The sequence below is a fragment of the Octopus sinensis genome, linkage group LG24 (assembly GCF_006345805.1).
Source record: "Octopus sinensis linkage group LG24, ASM634580v1, whole genome shotgun sequence".
Lineage (NCBI taxonomy): Eukaryota > Metazoa > Mollusca > Cephalopoda > Octopoda > Octopodidae > Octopus > Octopus sinensis.
The window spans coordinates 30,719,428-30,741,529 of record NC_043020.1 but is presented as its reverse complement, the minus strand read 5'-3'; the positions used below and the strand labels follow the sequence as shown (position 1 = coordinate 30,741,529).

The following is a 22,102-nucleotide window of genomic DNA, read 5'->3' as shown; positions in this document are numbered from 1 at the left end:
TGAAAGAATCAATGACAAAGTCAATTGTGGCAGGATTTGAATTGAGAATATAGGCACATGTGAGTGAGTATGTGTGAGTGAGACTGTCCCCCTTGCCTTCCCATCATATTACAGATGTAAATGAGTATCACTGTGATGCAAGCAGTGTCCTTCACTTCCAAAGTTTCCTGAAAATGTCTGGCCATGGTTAAATATTGACTTAAATGGAAACAAATGAGGGTTGGTGACAAGGAGGGAATCTGGCCATAGAAAATCCACAACAAATTCCATCCAACCCATGAAAGTATAGAAATTGGATGTTAAATGTTGCTGCTGATGAATATAAGGTAATGAAGCTAAAATCAGATGACCTGTTGACCTACAAAAATCAATATTGTCGTCTTCTGACAATATTGATTTATATATTGAAGCAAAACTATAGACTGAAGGAAAGGCGTGTAATAGTATCTGACACAGGCATAAAGCCAGGAATTTGCAAGGAGAAAATAGTTGATTGTATTGATCAGCATCCCTTGTGAGTATGACGACATTTTACCACCATCTCTCTCTTGCTGGGAAACCATGTACCTCTCCTACAGCAAGACAATTGTCTCTGTCTCACTCTAACCATTCATCATCTGACACAAGATCACCTCCTCCTCCAATGCCCCTCCCCCTCAACTCTCAAAGGATCTTTGTCTTGCAAGTTACCTGGTGACCCTGCCAGTGCTGGTGCCACTTAAAATGCATCCAGTTCACACTGTAAAGTGTTTGGTGTTTGGAAGGGCATCCAGCTGTAAAAGCCATGCCAAAACATACACAAGAAGTCTGGTGCAGGCTCCTGCCTGGCCAGCTCTTGTCAAAAACTATCCAACTCATGCCAGGATCTATGATGATGATGATGATTGATCCTAGTACATAACCAGTACTTCATTCTATTGACTCTGGAGTTATAAAAGGCAAAGTTGGCTTCAGAAAGATTTGAACTTAGAATGTAGCAGCTTCCCAATAATAATGATTTCTGATCTAGGCACGAGGGGAGGAGTTAATCAGTTACACCAGTTCCAGTCTCTGACTGATACTTTACAGTCTCTTAAAACCGACCTTGGCAGGATTGGAACCCAAGATGTAAAGAACAGAACAAGTACAACAAAACATTTTTATGATGCTCTACCAATTCTACTAGCTTGTCACCCTTCTAAAATAATAATGGTTTTTGATTTAGATACAAGGCTAGCCATTCTCAAGGCTGGGTGTAGCACTTGGGGTTAGTTGATTAAATTCACACTCAGTACATGATTGGTACTTTATTTCTCTCCCTAGGAGAGAAATAAAGAAAAAAACCTAGGTAGGAGATGAACTCAGAGTGTAAAGGATTGGTTAAAAAAAAATAAACCCACAAGGCACTGTATTGCCTTAAGGGTTCCATTAACCTCCCACCTTAATAATTATTTCTAATTTAGGCACAAAGCCAGCAATTTTGAGAGAAGAATCTCAACAATATTATCAAGCCCAGTACTTGAGTGGTACTTTATTTTATCAACCCAGAAAGGATGAAAGGCACAGCTAAACTTAGAAGTATTTGAACTCAGGACATTGAAAGCTAGAAGAAATCCCGAAAAGTATTTTGTCAGACATTTGAACATTTCTGCTAATCCACTGTCCTCCACCACCATGTTAATAATAATATCATGTATAATTATACACACACACATAGCAGGAGGTCATTAGTCTCTGGAATCTTGCCCCACTTGGCCAGCACTTATTTTAACAACCTCAAAAAGATAAAAGAGAAGTTAACCACAGCGGGGCTTCGACTTACAACATGAGCAAATACTAACAACACATGGAAAATGTCTACAGCTGCTAGACACTACTGTTATTGATACATCTTTGTTTTTTAACACTATACATCTATACCAGATGCTTTCTTGAGACAAACACCACAGTTTCCAGACATTCGATGGCATATTTGCATTGCGTAATGATATACAGATTGCTACTAACAAAGCATTTACTATGTCAGGCTAGCATTTCTAATACTTCACCATCTTCCTAACAATTATTCATAGCATAGGCAAAATGTTAAAAATTTGAGGATATTGGTCCCAATACTTGACTGGTCCTTTATTTTATTGAAACTGGAAGGATGAAAAGCAAACTTGATCTCAGAAGATAAAGGGTTAGAAGTAATACCACAAAGCAGTTTTGTCTGATATAGTAACCATTCGGTTAATTCACTGCCCTTCGTGGTTAGTAATTGTGGCCTTTCAACTTCCTGATAATGAAAATAATATGGTTAACCTGTAACATTGGCACAAGGCTAAAACATTTGTATGGTCATCTATAGAGGGGCGGAGGAAGTATGATTGTTTGTAGAGGGGGAGGAAGTATGGTCATTTATAGAAAATAAGAGATATAGTTGATTAGAGAGATGGATGAAGTATGGTCACTTGTAGCAGAGAAGGAAGTTGTCATTTATTGAAAGGGAGTGGAGAAATGGTCATCCAGTCCTAATTTAAGTTGAGCTTGGTTCTAATCCAGTAGAACTATGGTCAGAAGATATTTCAACCAAGACAAACTCAACATATTGCTTGTCAGTTTCAATGTTATCTATCCTGTGTACCCACTTGCTTTTTATTTTTTTATTTTTGGAAGATGGTAGAACGGTATTGTGTTGCTATTTCTAGCAAACCAAGCAACCACATAGAGGCTCCTTTATTAGCAGGATCTAAACTCAATGGAAAAAGGAAAAGAGCCAAGTAATTTATACAATTTCCCCACCTATTCTAAAAATAAAGCTGCTAGAAAGAAATGCTGATCACAATCATGAGATTTCATCCAACAATTATCAATGACTTTTGTTTTTCACAATTACATCTCCTTTTTCCATGCTGGAATGGGTTGAACCAAAATTATTGTGGCAGTATTTTACAGATAGACACCCTTTCTGTTATCGGCCTTCACTTGTTTCCAGATATGGTAATTATCATTAATCGAGTCTTTTACAAGATGAACTGCTTAGCAGTGTCACACGCTTTTATGGCAAGCACAAACAAAGACACTACTGCCTAAACAGTGACACTGATCACATGCTACAGCATGTAAACAATCTCAAGACACACACACACACACGCACATAGGGCCTTCATACAGTTTCTGCACAATTTCACTCCAAAGGCCTTAGATTACAGTAGAAGAAACGTGTCCATGGATGGTGTCACACAGTGGGAATGAACTCAAAATCTTGTGGCTGTTAAGTGGACTTCTTAACCACACAGCCACATCTGTGTCTAGGTCACAGTCATGCCTGTACCTACACACAGCCATACCTACACCGAGCAGCTTCGAAAAAGAAAGTGCACATTAAATAATGTAGTGCTAGATACACTAAAAAAAAATGGAGTGGCCACATCTGGTATGTCTTAGATCATTGACCTGAACTAAACAACTTTGTCTAATAATCATTGGCCTTGCGTCATATTCAGACAAGACCAGTAATTTTAGGCAGTGGGAGTTCGTCAATGGAACCAACCTCAGTATTTGACCAGCATTTCATTTTATTGACCACCAATAGATGAACTGCAAAGTTTATCTTGGAAGGAATTGAACTCAGAGCATAGCAAGCTGGAAGAAATACTGCAGGCCTTTCCCTGCAGCCTTTGATGCTTCAACAATTTGGCCATCTCACTGTCTTAATCTCATCTAATAATAATTATATTTACTTCAATATAGACGTCAGTTAGTTGAGGGGAGGGGTAGTGTGAATGATGTGCTTGAAGACAGGCACTGAGTTTCATGGACTTAGGGAGAGAAAAATGACCTGGCAGATGTTTGGCTACAAAACCATAAAACAGGATGTAAATTAACATGTAAGGCACTAAATTTGGTTCAGGATCATTTTGACCAATTCTTATCATTCCGATAAAGTATCATTTTCACAATGTCTGAGTGGTGTAAATGACTATCAAAGACATTCCAGCTGTGACCATCTGAAACATTGTACCAGAATCTGTTTCATTTATTCTTAACCAATGGTATGTGGGAGATTTGGCTGCTATGTCTAGCATAGCAGCCAAATATGACAACCATACAGTTCATGTAATGATTGTTTCTAATTTAAGAACACATCTAACAATTCTGAGGGGAAGGGCATTAGTTGAGTAAATCAACCCCAACTTTATTATTATTATTATTATTAATAATAATAATAATAATCTTCCATGAACTTTAACACCTAGGTACTGAGTCTTATAATTTGTGGAAAGAGATCCTGTGAGACCTTTGACAACAGGATGCAGTCCACTTTCTTTTACAAAATTAACAAGAACAAGAAAGATTGAAAGTTCCAAGAAATAAAATATAATAATAATAATGATAATAATAATAATAATAATAATAAGAAGAAGAAGAAGAAGAATGGGGTAGTAAAGATTTGGAGGTGAAATAACTTAAGTATTAATAGCAGTGCAGATGGTGGTGGTGGTGGTGGTGGAATAGGTGGTGCAGGTGGCATTGGGGAGAAAGGCATTAGTGGGGGTAGGAACAGGTGTGGGGATGGCAATGGTAAATTTGGTGAGATTTTTAAGGTTCCTGGCTTATTTTTGTAAAAGGTTTGATTTCAAACTGAATGACTGCAATAAAATTTACTGGAACTTAAGGATGAAAGGCAAAGTCAACCTTGGTGCAATTTGAACTCAGAACGTAGACAACCAAAATGGTGCAAAGCATTTTTTCCAGGATGCTAAGGATTCTGCCTGGTTGCTTCCTAAAAATAATAATGGTTTCAAATTTAACTGGTACTTTATTATATTGACCCTGCAAAGATGAAAGGCAAAGTCAACTTGAACTCAGAAGAGTTAGAAGAAATGCTGCCAAGTATTCAATCTGACACAATAAACATTTCTGCCCATTCACTGCCTTAATTATAATCCTTTCTACTAAAAGCCACAAGGCCTGAAATTTGTGGGGAGGGGCTAGTCGATTACATCGACCCCAGTACTTGACTGGTACTTATTTTATTGACTCCAATAGGATGAAAGGCAAAGTGGACCTTGGCGGAATTTGAACTCAGAACGTAAAGATGGATGAAATGCCACTAAGCATCCTAACAACTCAGCCAGCTCATTTAATAATAATAACTAACTGGACTCATGAAAAATTCATGCAAAACCTAAAAAATGTAAGCATCTGTAAAGAGTGTACTGATGCCATGAGAAATGTTTGTATATTATGACTGTCTGTCTTTACATTCTGAATTCAAATTCTGTTGAGGTCGACTTTGCCTTTCGTCCTTTCGGGGTCAATAAATTAAGTACCAGTTGTGTACTGGGGTCGATCTAATCAACTACCCCCCTCTCCCCACAAAATTTTCATGCCTAGAAAAGTATATTGTGAGAGTTATAGAATATAGAAAGTAATGTAACACCAATGACTATATAATCCGACCAAAATATCTCAGTTACACAAACATAAACGGAATTACTATTTAACCTTAGAATATGTCATACATATATTCAAAGAAAATTCTTGGTTTAGTGGTACAGAACGTTTTACTGGTATTCTTTTACTTGTTTCAGTCATTTGACGGTGGCCATGCTGGAGCACCACCCTTCAGTTGAAGAGATTGACCCCTGGACATATTCCCTGTAAGCCTGGTGCTTATTCTATCAGTCTCTTCTGCTGAACAGCTAAATCACAGGGATGCAAATGCACCAACATCGGTTATCAAGCAATGGTAGTGGTGGGACAAACACAGACATATACACACACACATATATATGTATATGATGGGCTTGGAGTCACTGGTGATGCTGGCTGATGCGATTTTGTGGTTTGCTGGTATGCCGAGAGAGATCCAATAGGCCCCTAACTGGTTCCCTGATCTTAAATGTGTAATATGGATGTGTAATGACGAGACATCAACAAATGAGCCAGAAATTCTAACTTCAAAAATATAGAAAGAAAAAGACAATGTTGTATTCTGAAGCCGAAAGATGTGATTTTATAATGGAAACAAATTCAAAATTTAAACTTTGGAGCAAAACACCAGGTTCTTTGGTGTATGGCTGCAGTTGAAATGGGTTTAAACAAATGTGTGTGTGGTTGGGCCTTTAATAGCAGTTTAAGGTCAGAAAGGAATACAAAACAGCAACATGCAAAATCATATACATACAAACATACACACATATCTAGAGAGAGGCAGGCAGACAGACAGACAGACAGACTAAGTGTCAGTCCACAACCAAGTCTTCACCTCTCTCTCTCTCTTCCTACCTGTTGCTTTGCCATAAAAAGGAGAAAGCAAAGTCTTCAGTGTGAGTATGTGGATTTTGGGGTCGACCGCATCCTCCGTTTCATTTTTTGTAAATCACTCATTCTCATTTAATTGTATATATTTTAATTGTTTGTTTATTCATACGTTTCATCTCATTTGATACCCTGACCCCAACGTTTGTTTTGTCTGTCCTCGTATCGTCCCTTCTTTTTCTCAACCTTATGGTTGATGAAGAAATTGACTGGAATTGTTTTAGTTGGAGAAGCCATTATGAAAGACTGCTGAACGTGGAGAATGAATGGGAGGAGGAGAGCCTGCCAAATGTTGACCCAGTAGAAGGACCAGCTATCCAAATACACAGCACCATGGTAGATAAAGCAATTAAGGGTATGAAGACAGGAAAAGCCCATCAGGAATCACTGCTGAAATGCTTAAAATATTTGGTAGAGTGGGCTATGGCCTAGTCACCTGTATTGTAAACCAGGTAGTTCATGATGGAGTCATACCCAATGACTGGTGTAGCAGCACCATAGCCAACTGCTACAAAGGTAAAGGTGATGCTCAAGATAGAAATAACTACAGGGGTACTAAACTGCTGGATCAGGTGACGAAGGTCATGGAGAGGGTCATAGCCCAACTAATTAGGGAGAGAGTCTGCTTAGATGAGATGTAGTTTGGTTTTGTGCTAGGTAGAAGCACCACTGATGCTATATTCCTGATATGGTAACTGCAGAAGAAATACCTAGCCAAAGATAAACCCCTATACTTGGCTTTTGTGGACTTAGAGAAAGCCTTTGAAAGGGTCCCCTGATCCCTTATCTGGTGGGTGATGCAGAAACTGGGGATCAATGAATGGTTAATAAGGGCTGTACAAAATACAAATGGATCAAAACAAATAAAAGTGATACCAGTCTTGATTAGGTAGACATAATCCCAGGCATGCCTTTTTTCTTCTTATAGGCAATATATTTTGGATTACATTCATTAATCTTTGTCCTTCCTTTCTAAGAAATGATAGTGTGAAACAAAGGAATTTTGATTGCTATTTCTACTTCTTGTAGAGAGGCTCCTTGACTAGTTCATTATTGATTAGGCACAACAGCAGGTTTATGAAAGAAGGTGAACTGACAAACATAATAACCATGTATTTGTGAGACTCTAGCAACAGATGTGAAGCAAATAATAACAGAAAAATGAAACTAGGTCCACAGGCTTTAAGTGGCAACAATGGACATTGCACCCCCGACATACTGGCAGAGAAAGGTTAAAAAAAATATTGAAGTTAATTCTTGTACAAGCCCCATCACTTGTGAAAAACAAAAGTGAAAGAGTAATGATTATACTATGGTGTTGAAGCCTTTTCTAAAAGAAAGTTTGTGACCATATCAGGGACTGGAATGGTACTCTGGTTTTGGTTTGCCAAGGTACTCAGTCATTTTTCAAATATTTGATTTTGTTTTTAAACTCCTGCTACTAGATTATGTTACATATCAAGAATTGAATATTACATTAAACTTCTTAACTTGTCTTATATATCCATTAATGTTTGTGTCTACATCTTAAAGAAATATAATTTGTCGTTTTTTAAAAAAGAAACTGAATAGAAGAGACTCACTTCACATGTTGCTGTGAAAGCAATCTATCTAGGAGAAAAAATAATTTGAGGGAAAAAAACAAAAAACAAAGCAAGAAGTCAATATAGATCAGAAGGAAGTAGTCCTGTCACAGACAACATCTTTAGTATTATATTTCTTTACTACCCACAAGGGGCTAAACATAGAGGGGACAAACAAGCACAGACAAAAGGATTGAGTCGATTACATCGACCCCAGTGCGAAACTGGTACTTTATTTATCGACTCCAAAAGGATGAAAGGCAAAGTCAACCTCGGTGGAATTTGAACTTAGAATGTAACAACAGACGAAATACCGCTAAGCATTTCGCCCGGCGCGCTAACGTTTCTGCCAGCTCAATTAATTCCATAGCAAAATGCACCAAGTCCATACTGTGAAGTAGTTAGTGAAAGGTGTCTAGCAATAGCCATGTCCAAAACAAGAAAGACTGGCAGTTCTTTTATTTTCTGTCTCTTGTTGTATGTGCCAATATTAAAGAACCATGAGAAATAGCGAGATGCTGGGAGAATCCTGCAAACCATGCTAGCAAGGATGAAAAAACAGAAAAATGTAAAATGACAAAGATGGTGAGATTTGTAAATACTTCACACCCAGCTCTGCCTGAACCTCATTTGCTCAAATGGAGTTGACTGAAACAACTCGACAAGAATATCAACAAAAACACCTTAAAGCGTAAGTCAATGATGGCACCTCTATGTAATCAGTCAACCTGTAAGAAATAGCAGCTAAACCTTCCTCAAATCACACATTTTAGATAATGTGGTCTGATGTACATCACTGATGAAACAGAAATGGGATGGTCATGGTGAGAGTCCCCTTTTGATCCCAGGTTCACTTGATTAGGGCTGACCTGTGCTTAAACAACAACATCAAACTCTTCTGTTTTACTGACTTACAGTGAGCTTCACAGGTTTTGATTCTCAAAGCACTGATGGCTGCAGGGGCAGCTTTTGAACCCAAGCCAGTAAAAGTGACAATAATGAGTTTATTGAACCTGCTGTGTAGCCCCAAGTCTGCTCCAGTTCAGCAGATCTGATCTATTACGAAAAGCAATGATCTGTCTTTTATTCTGATGGTACATTGAGAGTCAGAATATCCAGTGAAAATTAGTGTAGGTATGTTCTGAAAGAGATTTTGGCCACTATTTCTAGCAGGTCAGAAAGACAGAAGGATAACTATGATTTGAAGATTTTTGGCTGCTGTCTCTAGCAGGTCGAGCAACCACATAGACATCCTTTCAATGAGTCATACTTGGTATAATATTGGACCTCAGCTGTTATACTCCAAAGTGGAAAGATGTGGAGGATGTCAATATTTGAGTTGTTCTCCCTTTTTACAACAGAGAGGAGATCCCTACATCTACCTGCTATTACCTCTCTTCAAAATAGGTCAATAAAATTAAAATACAGTTTGTCCTAATGGAACACTGAGTGCTTTGTAAACTTAATTAAATACAAAGGCAGTTTAGAAGCTTTTAAAAATGATATTTTTATTCATTGTCTGTCACACAGGTTAACAGGAGATGTATTTGAACCTAAGACAGAGGGGTTTGTTTGAAAAATATATTGCATTTTCCATCAAGAGCCAGCACAATGTACACCTTGTTCTGAGACAGAAGCAGAAAGGTTGCAGATCTTTGTACTGCAAAGCAGGTAGGTCCAAGAGGTAATATCCATTAATGGTTCAGAATCCGGTAGGAAAGTTTAATGAAGGTTGGCAGTGCCTAAAGACTCTACCCCTGCAACCTTCCAAGAAAAACAGGCAATGAAAATAGGGGGGGGGGGGGTGAATAAAATAGAACTAGATGGATTCTTTTTTCCCCAGTTTTAATCCATATTGCAACTTTTACCTATTTCTTTTCCAAGCTAGGCACCCTCACCCCCTTCCTGCAGCTAACCATGTAACGTGGAAGTAGGAGAGGAATTTATTCTCTCTATAATATCAAAATAATAGAAGGAGCACAACACAATGGCAGAAGTAAGGTTTGAACTTATGAACATGTGGTCAAGAAGTCCAGCACTTAAACCTCACAGCTATTATTATACCTTACCTCATCAATATTTAAATCAAACTAAAAACTTGAAAATAAAATTAAATTAAAAAAAAAGCTAATTTCAGAGCAGTGAAACAAACAACAACAAAGAACAACATTGACCATTTTTTTTTTTTTTTTTTTTTTAGGCACAAGACCTATTTTATTTTCTTTGCAAAAAGGGCAGAAAGATTTTATAGACTGAACTAACCCAAGTATATAACTGGTATGTGGGTTGCTAACGCCTTGAAAGAAATAACAGGCAAAGTTGGTTCTGGCAGTTGAACTCAGAGAAGCAAGGTACTTAACGAGAGACCGTAATGGTTCTGAAACAGTTCATAGATATATATATGCTAATGCACCAAGATCACTTCCATTGTCTCTAATATATTGGGGTATGAAATATCCCTGAGAGGCAGGAACCGGAGGAAGAAGTGGAGGGGAGAGAGAAGTGCATTGAGTGGGTTTAAATCTAGGTTGTTATGAAGTAAACCAGTTTTAGAGGTGCGACAGTCATGGCAGAGGCAACAATGGTGAGTGTTGGTGATGATGAAGCTTTGTCTATTATGTAGTTTAGGATTAAAATATAGAATCTGATGAAGATGGAAAAAGCCTTGCATTGGCAATAACAATAGTAAAAAAATCCAACAGTCCAAGAGATGAAAATTACAGTAAGTTTAATTGGTATGAGGAGTGGAAAAAAAATCTTACAGTTTGGTCTAAGGTCCTTTAAGCAGACATCTGTTGAATAACCTGTGTCTAAAATGACATATTTTTCCTAGTTCTGAGAGCAACTAAACTTACAGTGATGTACATATTCATTTGGATTTTATAATGCAGATACCTTTTTGTTGTTTTGAAACCATCCAGTGAATGGACATGTGCAAGTATGATGACTGAATGAATAGATGTGTGTGTGTGTGTGTGTGTGTGTGTGTGTGTGAATTTCATTGTGCTCCATCCTAGACAGGCTGGATAATCGTGTAAGGGAGAGGAAAGGAGATTCATGTTTCCTTTGTAAAGGGTTGGTATGAAAAACATTTTTTTTTAACTATCAGGAATTTAGGGCTTCAAAATTTTTTAATTTAGGCAGCTACATAATTTTTTCAGGAGGAAATAGTTTTACAACTTAATTAATATCACCTCTCATACTAATTAATCAACTATAAAAATGAATCAGCCAAATAGATTTATAAATCCAGGAGTAGAGACTTTACATTAAAACAATGAAATTGCATACATTCATTATTGCAAGCATAAAATGCCCATGAAGGGTCGGTGTCTGCCTTCAGTTGCATCATATCAAAATTAAGCAAACTGAGAGATAATTTTTCCCACAAATAAAATGCTAATCTACCCCTGGTAACAATTGCACATGATCTGACACCCATTCTTAATGGCTAATGTGAACTGAGCAGGTACAGAACAATTCCTTAATGTCAGCCTGTTACAAGACAAGTTGATATTTATATTATATTTAGGGACATTTAGATTAAATTCCCCCATCAAGTACCTTGTAATATGAACAGCAGTGAACATCACTTTTTTTAACGTACACTTTTCCATATTTGTGTAGGCCGGACAGAATTTAATGAGGCAGAATAAACTATGACTGGATGCTCTTTCTGCTACCATCTATTCCCACTCAAGGTAATATTTCCTCATGGTCACACATTTTTGCAGAAAATTGGAAATGAATAACACTGCTTGTATGACAGTGACACTCATTTACAACTATCTGTCAGGACAAGAAAACACACACACACACGTATATGATGCGCTTCTTTCAGTTTCCATCTACTAATTTTACTAACAAGGTTTTGTTTAGCTCAGGACTTTAGTAGAAGTCACTTGCCATGTAGAGGGACTGAACCTGAAAGCATCTGCTTGGGAAGTACACTCCTTCACCACATAGTGAAGCCTGTATATTTTACTAAAACCTTTTGAACATATTGAAACATACAAGCAGTTCTGTGATGGTGATAAAAAGTACTACCCCCCCCCCCCAAACCTAAAACAAACAAACAAGCACATTATTATTTCAAACAGAACAGGAAAGCCAATCCCATATGGTTCAGAAGAGAAGGACTGTTGCTGTGTCTACAAAATAATGGATAGAAACAAAGATCTACGTTTTCATGAGTCTTTTAAATAAATTGCTTCACTCCTACCAAGATCCCATATCCTTGGAGAGGCAGTAAGTTAAAACTGTGTGGTAACAAGTACTAATATTATTACTATAACTATACAGGTTATATTTACTACTGTTAATATTACTACAGCCAGTTGGAAACGAGGCTTTGGAGTGAAAATAAGGCTTAGAAATGATATTCAAAAATGGTTGTCAGCTGACCAGCCAGGTTCATGGCTAAAGCTATTACTGACCGATACTGTACTCTTGCTCTTAGAAGAGTAAAGCCTATTTACGGCCAATCTTTTCAGCCTCCTGTATTAATTAAACTGAGAATTGCTACATTACTGGAATTTACTCTTCTAAATGGACAAGGTGCTACACCTGGAACATTTCGACATTGACCCAGCCTCACCTTTCTGCATTAGCATTTTACTTTTACCAACTACCTAAACTCACTCAATGCAGTGAAAGAGAATGAATTGCAGTGGCTCACCAATCCCATTGGCCAGGACGTGTTCGAATATATCACGGACTGCATCATGGACACCAGAGCGGTTGACAGTCTTACTTCACTATACGTGAAACCAAAGAATGTAGCGCAGTGGTTCCCAATTTTCATTAGCAAGGACTCCTTTTATTTAAATGAGTTTTCCCACGGACCCCAGGATATTGTTATCCTTATGTTTATATAGATATGAAATTTTGAATTTAGTTCACAGACCCCCAGTACTACTTTTGTGAACCACTAGGGGTCAACAGACTACAGGTCGCGAACCACTGATGTAGTGTATGCATATCACCTGTTATAGACTTGCCAGCAGGAGTATGGACAAAGTTTAGATCAATACCTCCAGAAGCACAAACTTTTGGCAAAAGACTGGATACAAAGCTGTTTTGGCTACTGAACATCTCAACGAAGCTGTAAGAGATGCCTTCATAAGTGGCATGCATTCTAGTAGCATACGCCAACGGTTGTTGGAGCAGGACAACCTACATCTTGATTGGGCCTTTATCCAAGTATCGATGCAGGAGATGGTAGAGGTTCAATCTTCAAGTTACCTAAGGTCAGTCAGTCCCCCAATGAATCCTATACTGCATGTCCTCTCAGCCCAAAACATGATACCTAAATGTTTTTTCCTGTTGTTACAACAAACACCCACATTCCAAGAGCCCAGCCTGGGAAGCGACATGTAAAGCCTGCAACAAAGTCGGTCACTTCCAGAGGGTATGCAGGACCAAATACTTTGTTACATACTCAAATCCCACATTGTTTGCCATATTCTCTGCAGCTTTTCCTGCAACATTATCTTCTGCTGTTTTTAAAGTGTACATAAATGGTGTGAAACTCAACCCTCTGGTTGATACTGGAAGCTCTGATAGTTATGTATGATCTCATAAGGTACACTCACATGGTTGGTGTATCCATCAAACACTGATTTCAATGGCCTCTACTACCTGGTCAAGCGTTACATAAGGTCACTGTTTTGCTAAATTGGTCTTTCATGACAATGATTACCTCGGTGTGAAGCTTTCATTTTTACCTGGGCTTTGCTCACATGTCTTAATTGGGCATGATGTTTTGAAACAGTATGAACAAGTAAACACAGCCTTTGGAGGTCTCAGACCTCCATTTTCACTTTGTGACATGTTGACACTCCTACACAATTCAGGTCGCTTTCACCACATTGCAAACCTATTGCTACTAAGTCCAGGCACCTGTCATTGCCGGATCAGAAATTTGTCAAAAGTGAAGTCAGCTGTCTTTTGTCAGAACAATTCGTTGAACCATCCCATTCTCCAGGGAGGGTGCAAGTTTTAGTTGCCAGTGATGAATCTCACAAAAGATGAATGGTAATTGATTATAACCAGACAATCAATCAATATGCACAACTCGATGCCTACCCTGCACCATGCATCAATGAACTGGCTGAGAAAATATCTCGCTACAAAATATTCACCCTTTCAATCTTAAGAATGCTTATCGTCAGATCTCTATATGCAAAGAGGAGAAAAAATTTACAGGATTCGAAGTATGTGGGAATCTGTATCAATTCCATTGTATATTGTTTGGAGTCACAAATAGTATAGCTTCTTTTCAACATATCATTGATAATCTTATCAAGCAAACAAAACTAGAGGATACCTTAACCTACGTTGACAGTGTCACAATACGCAGGCGCAACAGAAGAAAACATGATGAGAATTGTGAAAGATTCCAACAGGCTGTACGAATCTTCAATGATAAGAAAACAGTCGTTGCTGCCAGGACTATCATGCTCCTGGGTTACAAAGTGTCCAAAGGGGTAATCAGACCTGATCCAGAATGATTCCACTGCTTATGCAAGCTCCCATCTCAAGATGCCAAAGCACAAGAAAGAAACATAGAAATTTGCTTATTATTCTCACTGGATCTCTGAGGAAATCGCACCCTTGACACATAAAAAGATTTTCCCCACACCTTGATGTTGTTGAACAGTCATTCCAAAACTTCAAGTCAGAGATTGAAGGCGCTACTTTGGTCACTGTCAACCACCAAATACCTTTGATTGTGGAAACAGATGCTTCTGATATTGTTATTGCTGCAGCCTTGAACCAGAATGGAAGACCTGTAGCCTTTTTCTCTAGAACACTTACTTGCAGTGAACAGAACCAGTCCTCAGTTGAGAAGGAAGCTTATGCCATCATTGAAGCAGCGCTTCATAAATGGAAACCCTACCTGATTGGAGCTCATCTTCAGTCCCTGACTTTCATCAGAAGACCTTGCCGTTCTTGACTTTGTCTTTGTTGTTGGAGGATTGAGCTGTATTGTTTCAAATATGATGTCATTTATTGGCTGGGTAAGGAGAACAAGGCTGCATCTTCTACCCCTGTGGACCTTACACAGCTCCACGTTTCCTTGTGCCATCCAGGCATGATGTGATCGCTCCATTTCATGTGGTCAAAGAATCAACCATTTTCCACTCCTGATCTAAAATCTATAACATTTCAATGTCCTGCATGCACTGAACTGAAGCCTAGATTTTCTGTGCCAACAACAGCCAAACTTGTGATGGCAACTCAGCTGTTTGAGAGATTAAATGTAGACTTCAAGGGATCCACTCCCATCCACTAATCACAACAAATCTACTCACAATTATTGAAAAAATTTCTTGCTTTCTGTTTGCGTTTGCATGTTCAGATATATCAGCTGCTATTGTCATTTGTTATCTCCGCCAACTATTTTCGATTTTGGACTCCCTTCTTTCATTCATTCTAATTGTGGTGCTGCCTTCATGTAAGCTGAACTGAGATAATTCCTCCATGATAAAGGCATAGCAACCAGCTGGACGACCGCATACAATCCAGCAGGGAATGGTCATGTTGAAAGGCTCAACTCAACCTAAAGGAAAACCATTACTTTGGCACCGAAGTCCAAGGAATTGAGTGCAAGTCACTAAAAGCACGTATTCCTTGATGCTCTGCACCCGATTCGCTCCTTCCTTGGTACAGCCCCTAACACCATGCCTCATGCGAGGCTGTTCAGTTTCACTCAATTTTCTGATAGACCGACTGGGTTTGATATCTCATCATGCAGCCAGGAACCTGTGAATGATCTTGAAGCAGAAACACCAGGAGTTGAAACCAGAACCAGTAATATCAATCCAGAAGAAGAAGAAGAAGCTAACAGCTCAAAGCTTGATAATCCTGAGCAATCAAAAGCCATTTACTCTCATAAAACCTGAGAAACTGAGAGGCTGGTCAACAGCATTCTACATCAATACAATTTGCAAAGTCAAAAGACGTAAATTATCCAGAATATTGTAATGCCCCAGGTTATATTTTGGTGGTGAAGAACTTTATGAATTCACCTGGTAGTGCTCAGATTCTTCAGCAAAGGTAACAAGTACTAATATTATTACTATAACTATACAGGTTATATTTACTACTGTTAATATTACTACAGCCAGTTGGAAACAAGGCTTAGAAATGATATTCAAACATGGTTGTCTGCTGACCAGCCAGGTTCATGGCTAAAGCTATTACTGACCGATACTGTACTCTCGCACTTAGAAGAGTAAAGCCCATTTACGGCCAATCTTTTCAGCCTCCTGTATTAGTGAAATTGAAAATTGCCACACAACTACAAACTCCTCAATAATATAAGGCCCACTTGGGGACCTAAATTCTTTTAAAGTTTATATATTAGAACTTAATGCTCCCTATATGACCAAGTTATCAACTGACCCTCCCCCCCACCACCACCACCACATTGCATTTACCCCTTCAGCATTCAGATCACTCTGTCGAATGTAATGCTTATTTATTCACATTGTTTTGAATTAATCATGGGATTATCTCATGGCTTTGAGATTTTGATGCCGTGATTATTTTGGAATGACATTGTTGGGTCAGATCTGCAAGACGCCAGATCTGGCCAATTTCAACATAAAATAAGTAGAATGTTTGGAATGGATAAGGCTGGTTTAAGTGTTAGAGGCTTACAATCAAATCACAAATCAACAATTAATTTGATCCCCGCCTTCCAATAGTTGAACTTTAAAAACCGTAAATGGTATAGAGTAATTATTCTAAAATTTATTAATAATTTAAAAAAAAAAACAGAAAAAAAGAAGTGGGGTTTGAAGTTGGACTAGTTGCACAGAACACAATAAAATAGCTTAGTCTAAACATTTATAAAAAAGTGTAAAAAATATAGAAATATATAGCAAAAGAATGGAAATTACTTAGAGCTTAAAGAAAAGCCTCCTAACTTGTCAAATTCATCCTCAAAAAAGTCGCGACCACTCTGGCTGCTTTCAAATCTATCCAAATTAGAGGAATTTGATGTCCGGCCACTTGGTGTCTCTTGGTCGATGACGGTCATGTCTGAGAGAATGGAGTGACTGACCCCTCTGTAAAAACAAATATATAAAAAAAAAAATGAAAAATCAGTTGAAAAAAGAAAACAAAAATTACTGTTATTGAAATAAAAGTAAAAAAAAAATTAAATCCCCGCAATCATGCAGCAAACTGTAATAAGAAAGTTCTTTGAAAATGGTGAGGTGATGAAGTAAATAAAAGTCTGTAATAAGGTGATCACTATCATCATCGTCATTTAATGTCCACATTTTCATGCTTGCATGGGTCAGACAATGTTTTGAAGCAAATTTTCTACGGTTAAATGCTCTTTGTGTCATCAATCCTCACCTGTTTCCAAGCAAGGTGATATTTCCCCCACGGCCAAACATATTTTTACATGGAAGACTGGAAACAAACAACATTATGTGTATGATGGTAACACTCATTTAAAACCACCTTGGGATGCCAAGACAAGGGTAAACACAAAAACACAGAGGCTTCTTTCAATTTCTGTTTACCAAATCCACTCACAAGGGTTTGATTGGCTTGGGGCCAGAGTAGGAGACACTTGCCTAAGATGCTGCATGATGGAACTGAACCCAAAACCACACGGTTCTGAAATAAACTTCTTAACCACACAGTCATTCTTGTACCTGCTTGACACTCTAAGAAGCACTTTGAATTCATTAAAGAAATTTATACCAAAAGATAGACAAATACACACACAGAATAGCACTCACCGACTACCGGAAAAACCCATCCCAAGCCGTTCCAGTTGAGCTGCTTTTTGGGGGTCAGAAGATTTTAATTTTTCCTCTTCTTTCTTCCTTTCTAATTTCATATCTTGATATGCTAATTTCATCGAGGCACTGAATTGGAGAGAACAAGACAACAGTATTATTTAGCAAGTAAAAATAGTTTACTGACACACATTGATAGAAAATTATATATATATATATATATATATATATATATATATAACAATATGGCAAAAAACTCTGAAAGGTATGAAAGTTGATATCTGATCTTTACTCAACAGCAATTGTAGGACTTCTGGTCGTAAGGTGATCTCTAAGTCCAAAATCAACAGTTGGACCTCACATTATATCACTATCACTCCCCTAATTATTCTTTTAAAGCATCATATTGCTCAATGCTCATTCACAAAATCCTATATACTATCTCTCTCTCTCTTTTGCCAGTCACTCAGACACCTGAATATATGATAAGACTCTTCACTGGAGACTCCCAATGAAACCAAATCAGGTGCTCCATTTGTGCTCTATTTGACAGAGTAACCAAAAGCTAAAGGGTTTAAATTAATGTAGAGGAGGTTAGTATGATTTGTGTAATACCATGTTTCTGGATTGATTGACTGATGCAGTCTCATGTGATACTGTACTGTAGAGGAGGATAAGATTCAACAGACATTTCTTGGCTCACTAAATCAGAAGTATCACTCCTACCGCCACCACTTTGACCTATGTCACCAAAAGTAGTGGCATTTCAAACCCTCCCCTACTAGACTCTCCTCCTCCCATCACTTTTACTATCTCTCTTCTCAACAACCACTTTCCTAACATTTTATCCACCAGTCATACTCCACAATAATAATCCACTGAAAAACTCCCTTCCAGTCCACACTTTGCCACCTTATAAATATCAACTTCATCACTTTTTCCCCAATCTGGGTACATCTGCAAAAATCCTGTCACTAATAAAAAAAAAAAAAACCCTTCAGGGCTTGGTAAATATGGCAATAGGTTTGAGAAACCATGAACCCTCTTGTTACCATATTTCAGTTGAAATACACTGCCTTTGCTTCAGTTAATTCTAAACTAGTAAAGAATTTATCAAAAAACAAAACAAAAGCAAAACAACCTGGTGTTTGGACCACAAACTAACATGAAATTTTGATGGAAGGTTAATTTTTGTATTATAGAACCAATGGGGGTGGTCACAGACGGGTTGGTATCAAAAGCATTAAGAGCAGGTGTCCAAGTATTTCAGCTCATTACTCTTCATGCAAGAGCTAACAAGAGAAAACACAAGGAGTCTTCAAATCTTGTTTACTCAAAGAAGAGAAGAATATCTATTAACTGAGCCTTACATTTGCCTTTCTTCTTCAGCTTTATTCCTCACTTGTTCCATATTCCTCAAAGCCTCCAGGTCTTCTTTCTCTTTATCCTTACGCTGTGCACGAGATTCGATCTCTGTAAAATTTGCCTTCACTCTTTGTGCTCCAAGGCCACCTTTCTACAACAAAAGAGATATTTACATTCAATTGAGATAAATTAGTTAAGGTAATTCATTTTAATAAACCATTAATTAAATTTCTGGGACTATTGTTGGGAAAAAAAGAGACAACACCCTGAAGCTAGAGGTGTGCTAACTTTCTGGAATTCCCCCTCAGCAAAAAATATTTCCTCTGGGCATTGACATACAGATTTCTAAACTGAATACAACCACAAGGATCTGCAACCATCATGACAAAAGCTTACAAAAGAAGAAGTAAAAAAAAAAAGAAGGAATTCAGGCTGGGTTGTGTGGCTGAACAGTAGTCCCACATTTTCAGGTTTGGCCTTATTGTGTAGGGCTCTGAGAGTGAAACTGACAGGTGGATCAATGGGTGGAAGTTCATACCTGTGTGTGTGTGTGTGTGTGTGTGTGTGTGTGTGTGTGTGTGTGTGTGTGTGTGTGTGTGAGTGTGTGTGTGTGTGTGTGTATACACACTGTCAAAGCATTTTGTCAAACACGTTAACAATTCTTAACTGCCTTAATAATAACAATAATAATTCTACTATAGGCACAGGGCCTAAAGTTTATCGGGTAGGGGCCAATCAATTATATTGACCCTCCAGTTCTCGACTGAGATTTATTTCATCAACCTTGAAAAGATGAAGGGCAAAATCAACCTTGGCAAAATTTGAACTCAGTTCAAAAAGATAGAGGAAATGCCACTAAGCATTTTGTCTAGTGTGCTGATGGGTCTGCCAGCTTGCCGCCTCAACAACAACAACAATAATAATAACGGTTTCAAACTTTGGCACAGTTTTTGAAGGGAGCAGGAAGTCGATTACATTGACCCAGTACATGACTGGTACTTACTGTATCAATCCTGGAAAATGAAAGACAAACACCTATCTTAGTGGTATTTTGTCAATCTTTACGTTGTTCTAAGTTCAAATTCTGCCAAGTATTTAATTCAATGTGCTAACAATTCTGCCAGCTTGCTGCCTTAATACTACTACCACTACTACTAAGGTGGAGATAGTGCTAGTTATTATTGGGTTCTTGGGGATAGTATCAAAAGGCACCAAGAAGGATACAAAGGAAATTGGAAGAGAGTGTCCAGTAGAACTGTTACAAAAGGTTTACCTCCATGGCTCAGCCAGAATAATCAGGAAAGTATTAGCTAGTTAAAAAGAACAGATAGCATGGTACCGTAGGCTGCAGGTAGCAAGCCCACTATGCATGCAAGACTCCAGGAGTTACAACAAAACCGGAGATAAAAAGAATAATTTCTAATTACAAAATAAAGATTTCAAGCAACAACTGAAATTAATTAAGTTGAAAATGAAATAAAGACATACGCCTTTCTTGGAAGTACTAGTTTTTTTCGAGGTTAACACAGATTTTCTGGGTTCTGTTTGGTTTGATGATAAACTTAAGGCAACATCCACATTTGGACCTTCAGCAACATCTAAAAATAAATACAAATCAAACATCCTCTGATTAGATAATATTTTAGTTATTTATATACAATAAGTTTATCTCTTAGTCAACCCGAATGAAGCAAATCCATGATTAAAGCTGTTGCAGTTGTGATCATCCCAGCTTTTGCAGAACTACCTTATCTAATTCAATGTCTTTGAAAAGAGTTTGAAAGTTGAGGAACAGCATACAGGTTTCTTTGTTGGCTCATGGTGGGATTCTTTTGGCTTAGTTAATTAATCTTCACCCACCCTTAGGTGATCAAGCAGACTTTTAAGCTATGATCAAATGTGTTCCAACTGTGGCAATCCAGTATTCATCTTTTTTTTTTGTTTTCTTTTGACCACAGTATGTTTACCAAAATATACATCAGCTACTTAAGCTTTTCGCCCCTGATGAAGCACAGGCCATTGATAACTTTTCTCTGCCATTCCCAACCCCGGGCTCTTATCTACCACAGCTTGTTGGGTTTTGAATTGCTTCTTTTTAGGTGGGAGCGTTAGCCCTAAGCAAATTCATTTTTACCTCAGAGAAGAGACCGTCCATATTAGTCTGGCTTCTATTTTTTGACCTGTCTAGCACGAGAGGTTCTATAAGGAGATTTTGCTCTGCTGGCGTGGCTTTCACAGTCATTGAGGTACACAAGTCCACAACACAAGGAGGAGATATACATTAGTACATTAATCCATTATGTTCTTTCATTTTCAAAATGCTTGGTGTGATTTGAGGAAGATTTAGCTGCTATTTCTAACAGGCAAAGTAATTGCACAGAAAATTCCTCACTCGCTCATAGAAAGCTTTATTTAGTGGTGACATTCGGTGTGTTTGATATTATCTATCTACACAAAAATATCTAACACAATATGCCCTAATGTTTTGTTCCTGCTGATTACTATCAATTCCCAAGCAGCGTTAATGTTTTTAACACTTGACACCAATGGATTGAATAGCACTGCCCAGGGATCAAAACCATAGTGATGTCCGTTTGGCAGCTGATGATGGGGATACAAATTTGTTATGCTTTTTGTCAATTTTTTTTACATTTCAGGCTCATTATTCTGAGTTGTTCTTCATTCTAGTAAAGTGGAAAGGGTTTGTGGATTCATGGTTTGTGGAGATTATTTACATTAATATTATTTGGTTTTTTTTTTCATGGATAATCTTATTAAGCTTAGATAAAACGTAGATACTGGTGTCTAGTTTTGGGAGGTTCTGAGGCATATATTTTGGTACCAGCTTATGGAGCAATGCTGAATGCAGCTGCCATACAAAGAAGCAGATCTCTGAATATTCAGTTGTTTGATTGATTGATCTCCTCATGAAATTACCATGTAAATGGCTGAGTATTCCAAGAACACTTGAATTCTTAATGTAATCCAGTTTGGCAAGGCTGGACCTTTGAATTACAGGTGCATACAATCCATTTGAAAGGCTTCCACACAGTTTCTGTCTAATTTCACTCACAAAGCTTGGGTTGACGTAAAATGCCAGTT

The 22,102-nt window shown here is 37.9% G+C and overlaps 1 protein-coding gene and 1 long non-coding RNA gene across 5 annotated transcripts in view; both read right to left on the bottom strand.

Annotated features, from left to right (window-relative positions):
* The window catches only part of LOC115224125 (ADP-ribosylation factor GTPase-activating protein 2), an 84,367-nt gene that overhangs the window by 13,271 nt on the left and 48,994 nt on the right, over positions 1–22,102 (bottom strand). For all 4 annotated transcript variants that reach the window (XM_036512952.1, XM_036512953.1, XM_029794929.2 and 1 more), the window contains 4 exons: positions 20,489–20,598; positions 19,006–19,151; positions 17,636–17,764; positions 16,781–16,948 (listed from right to left, as the gene is read on the bottom strand). In XM_036512952.1, the coding sequence (XP_036368845.1) occupies positions 16,781–16,948; positions 17,636–17,764; positions 19,006–19,151; positions 20,489–20,598 (553 nt within the window). The remainder of the gene's footprint in view (positions 1–16,780; positions 16,949–17,635; positions 17,765–19,005; positions 19,152–20,488; positions 20,599–22,102) is intronic.
* Positions 10,044–16,774, bottom strand: LOC118767791. Its single transcript, XR_005003707.1, has 2 exons — positions 12,569–16,774; positions 10,044–12,356 (listed from the first exon to the last, which is right to left on the bottom strand). It is a non-coding gene; the product is annotated as an uncharacterized LOC118767791 (long non-coding RNA).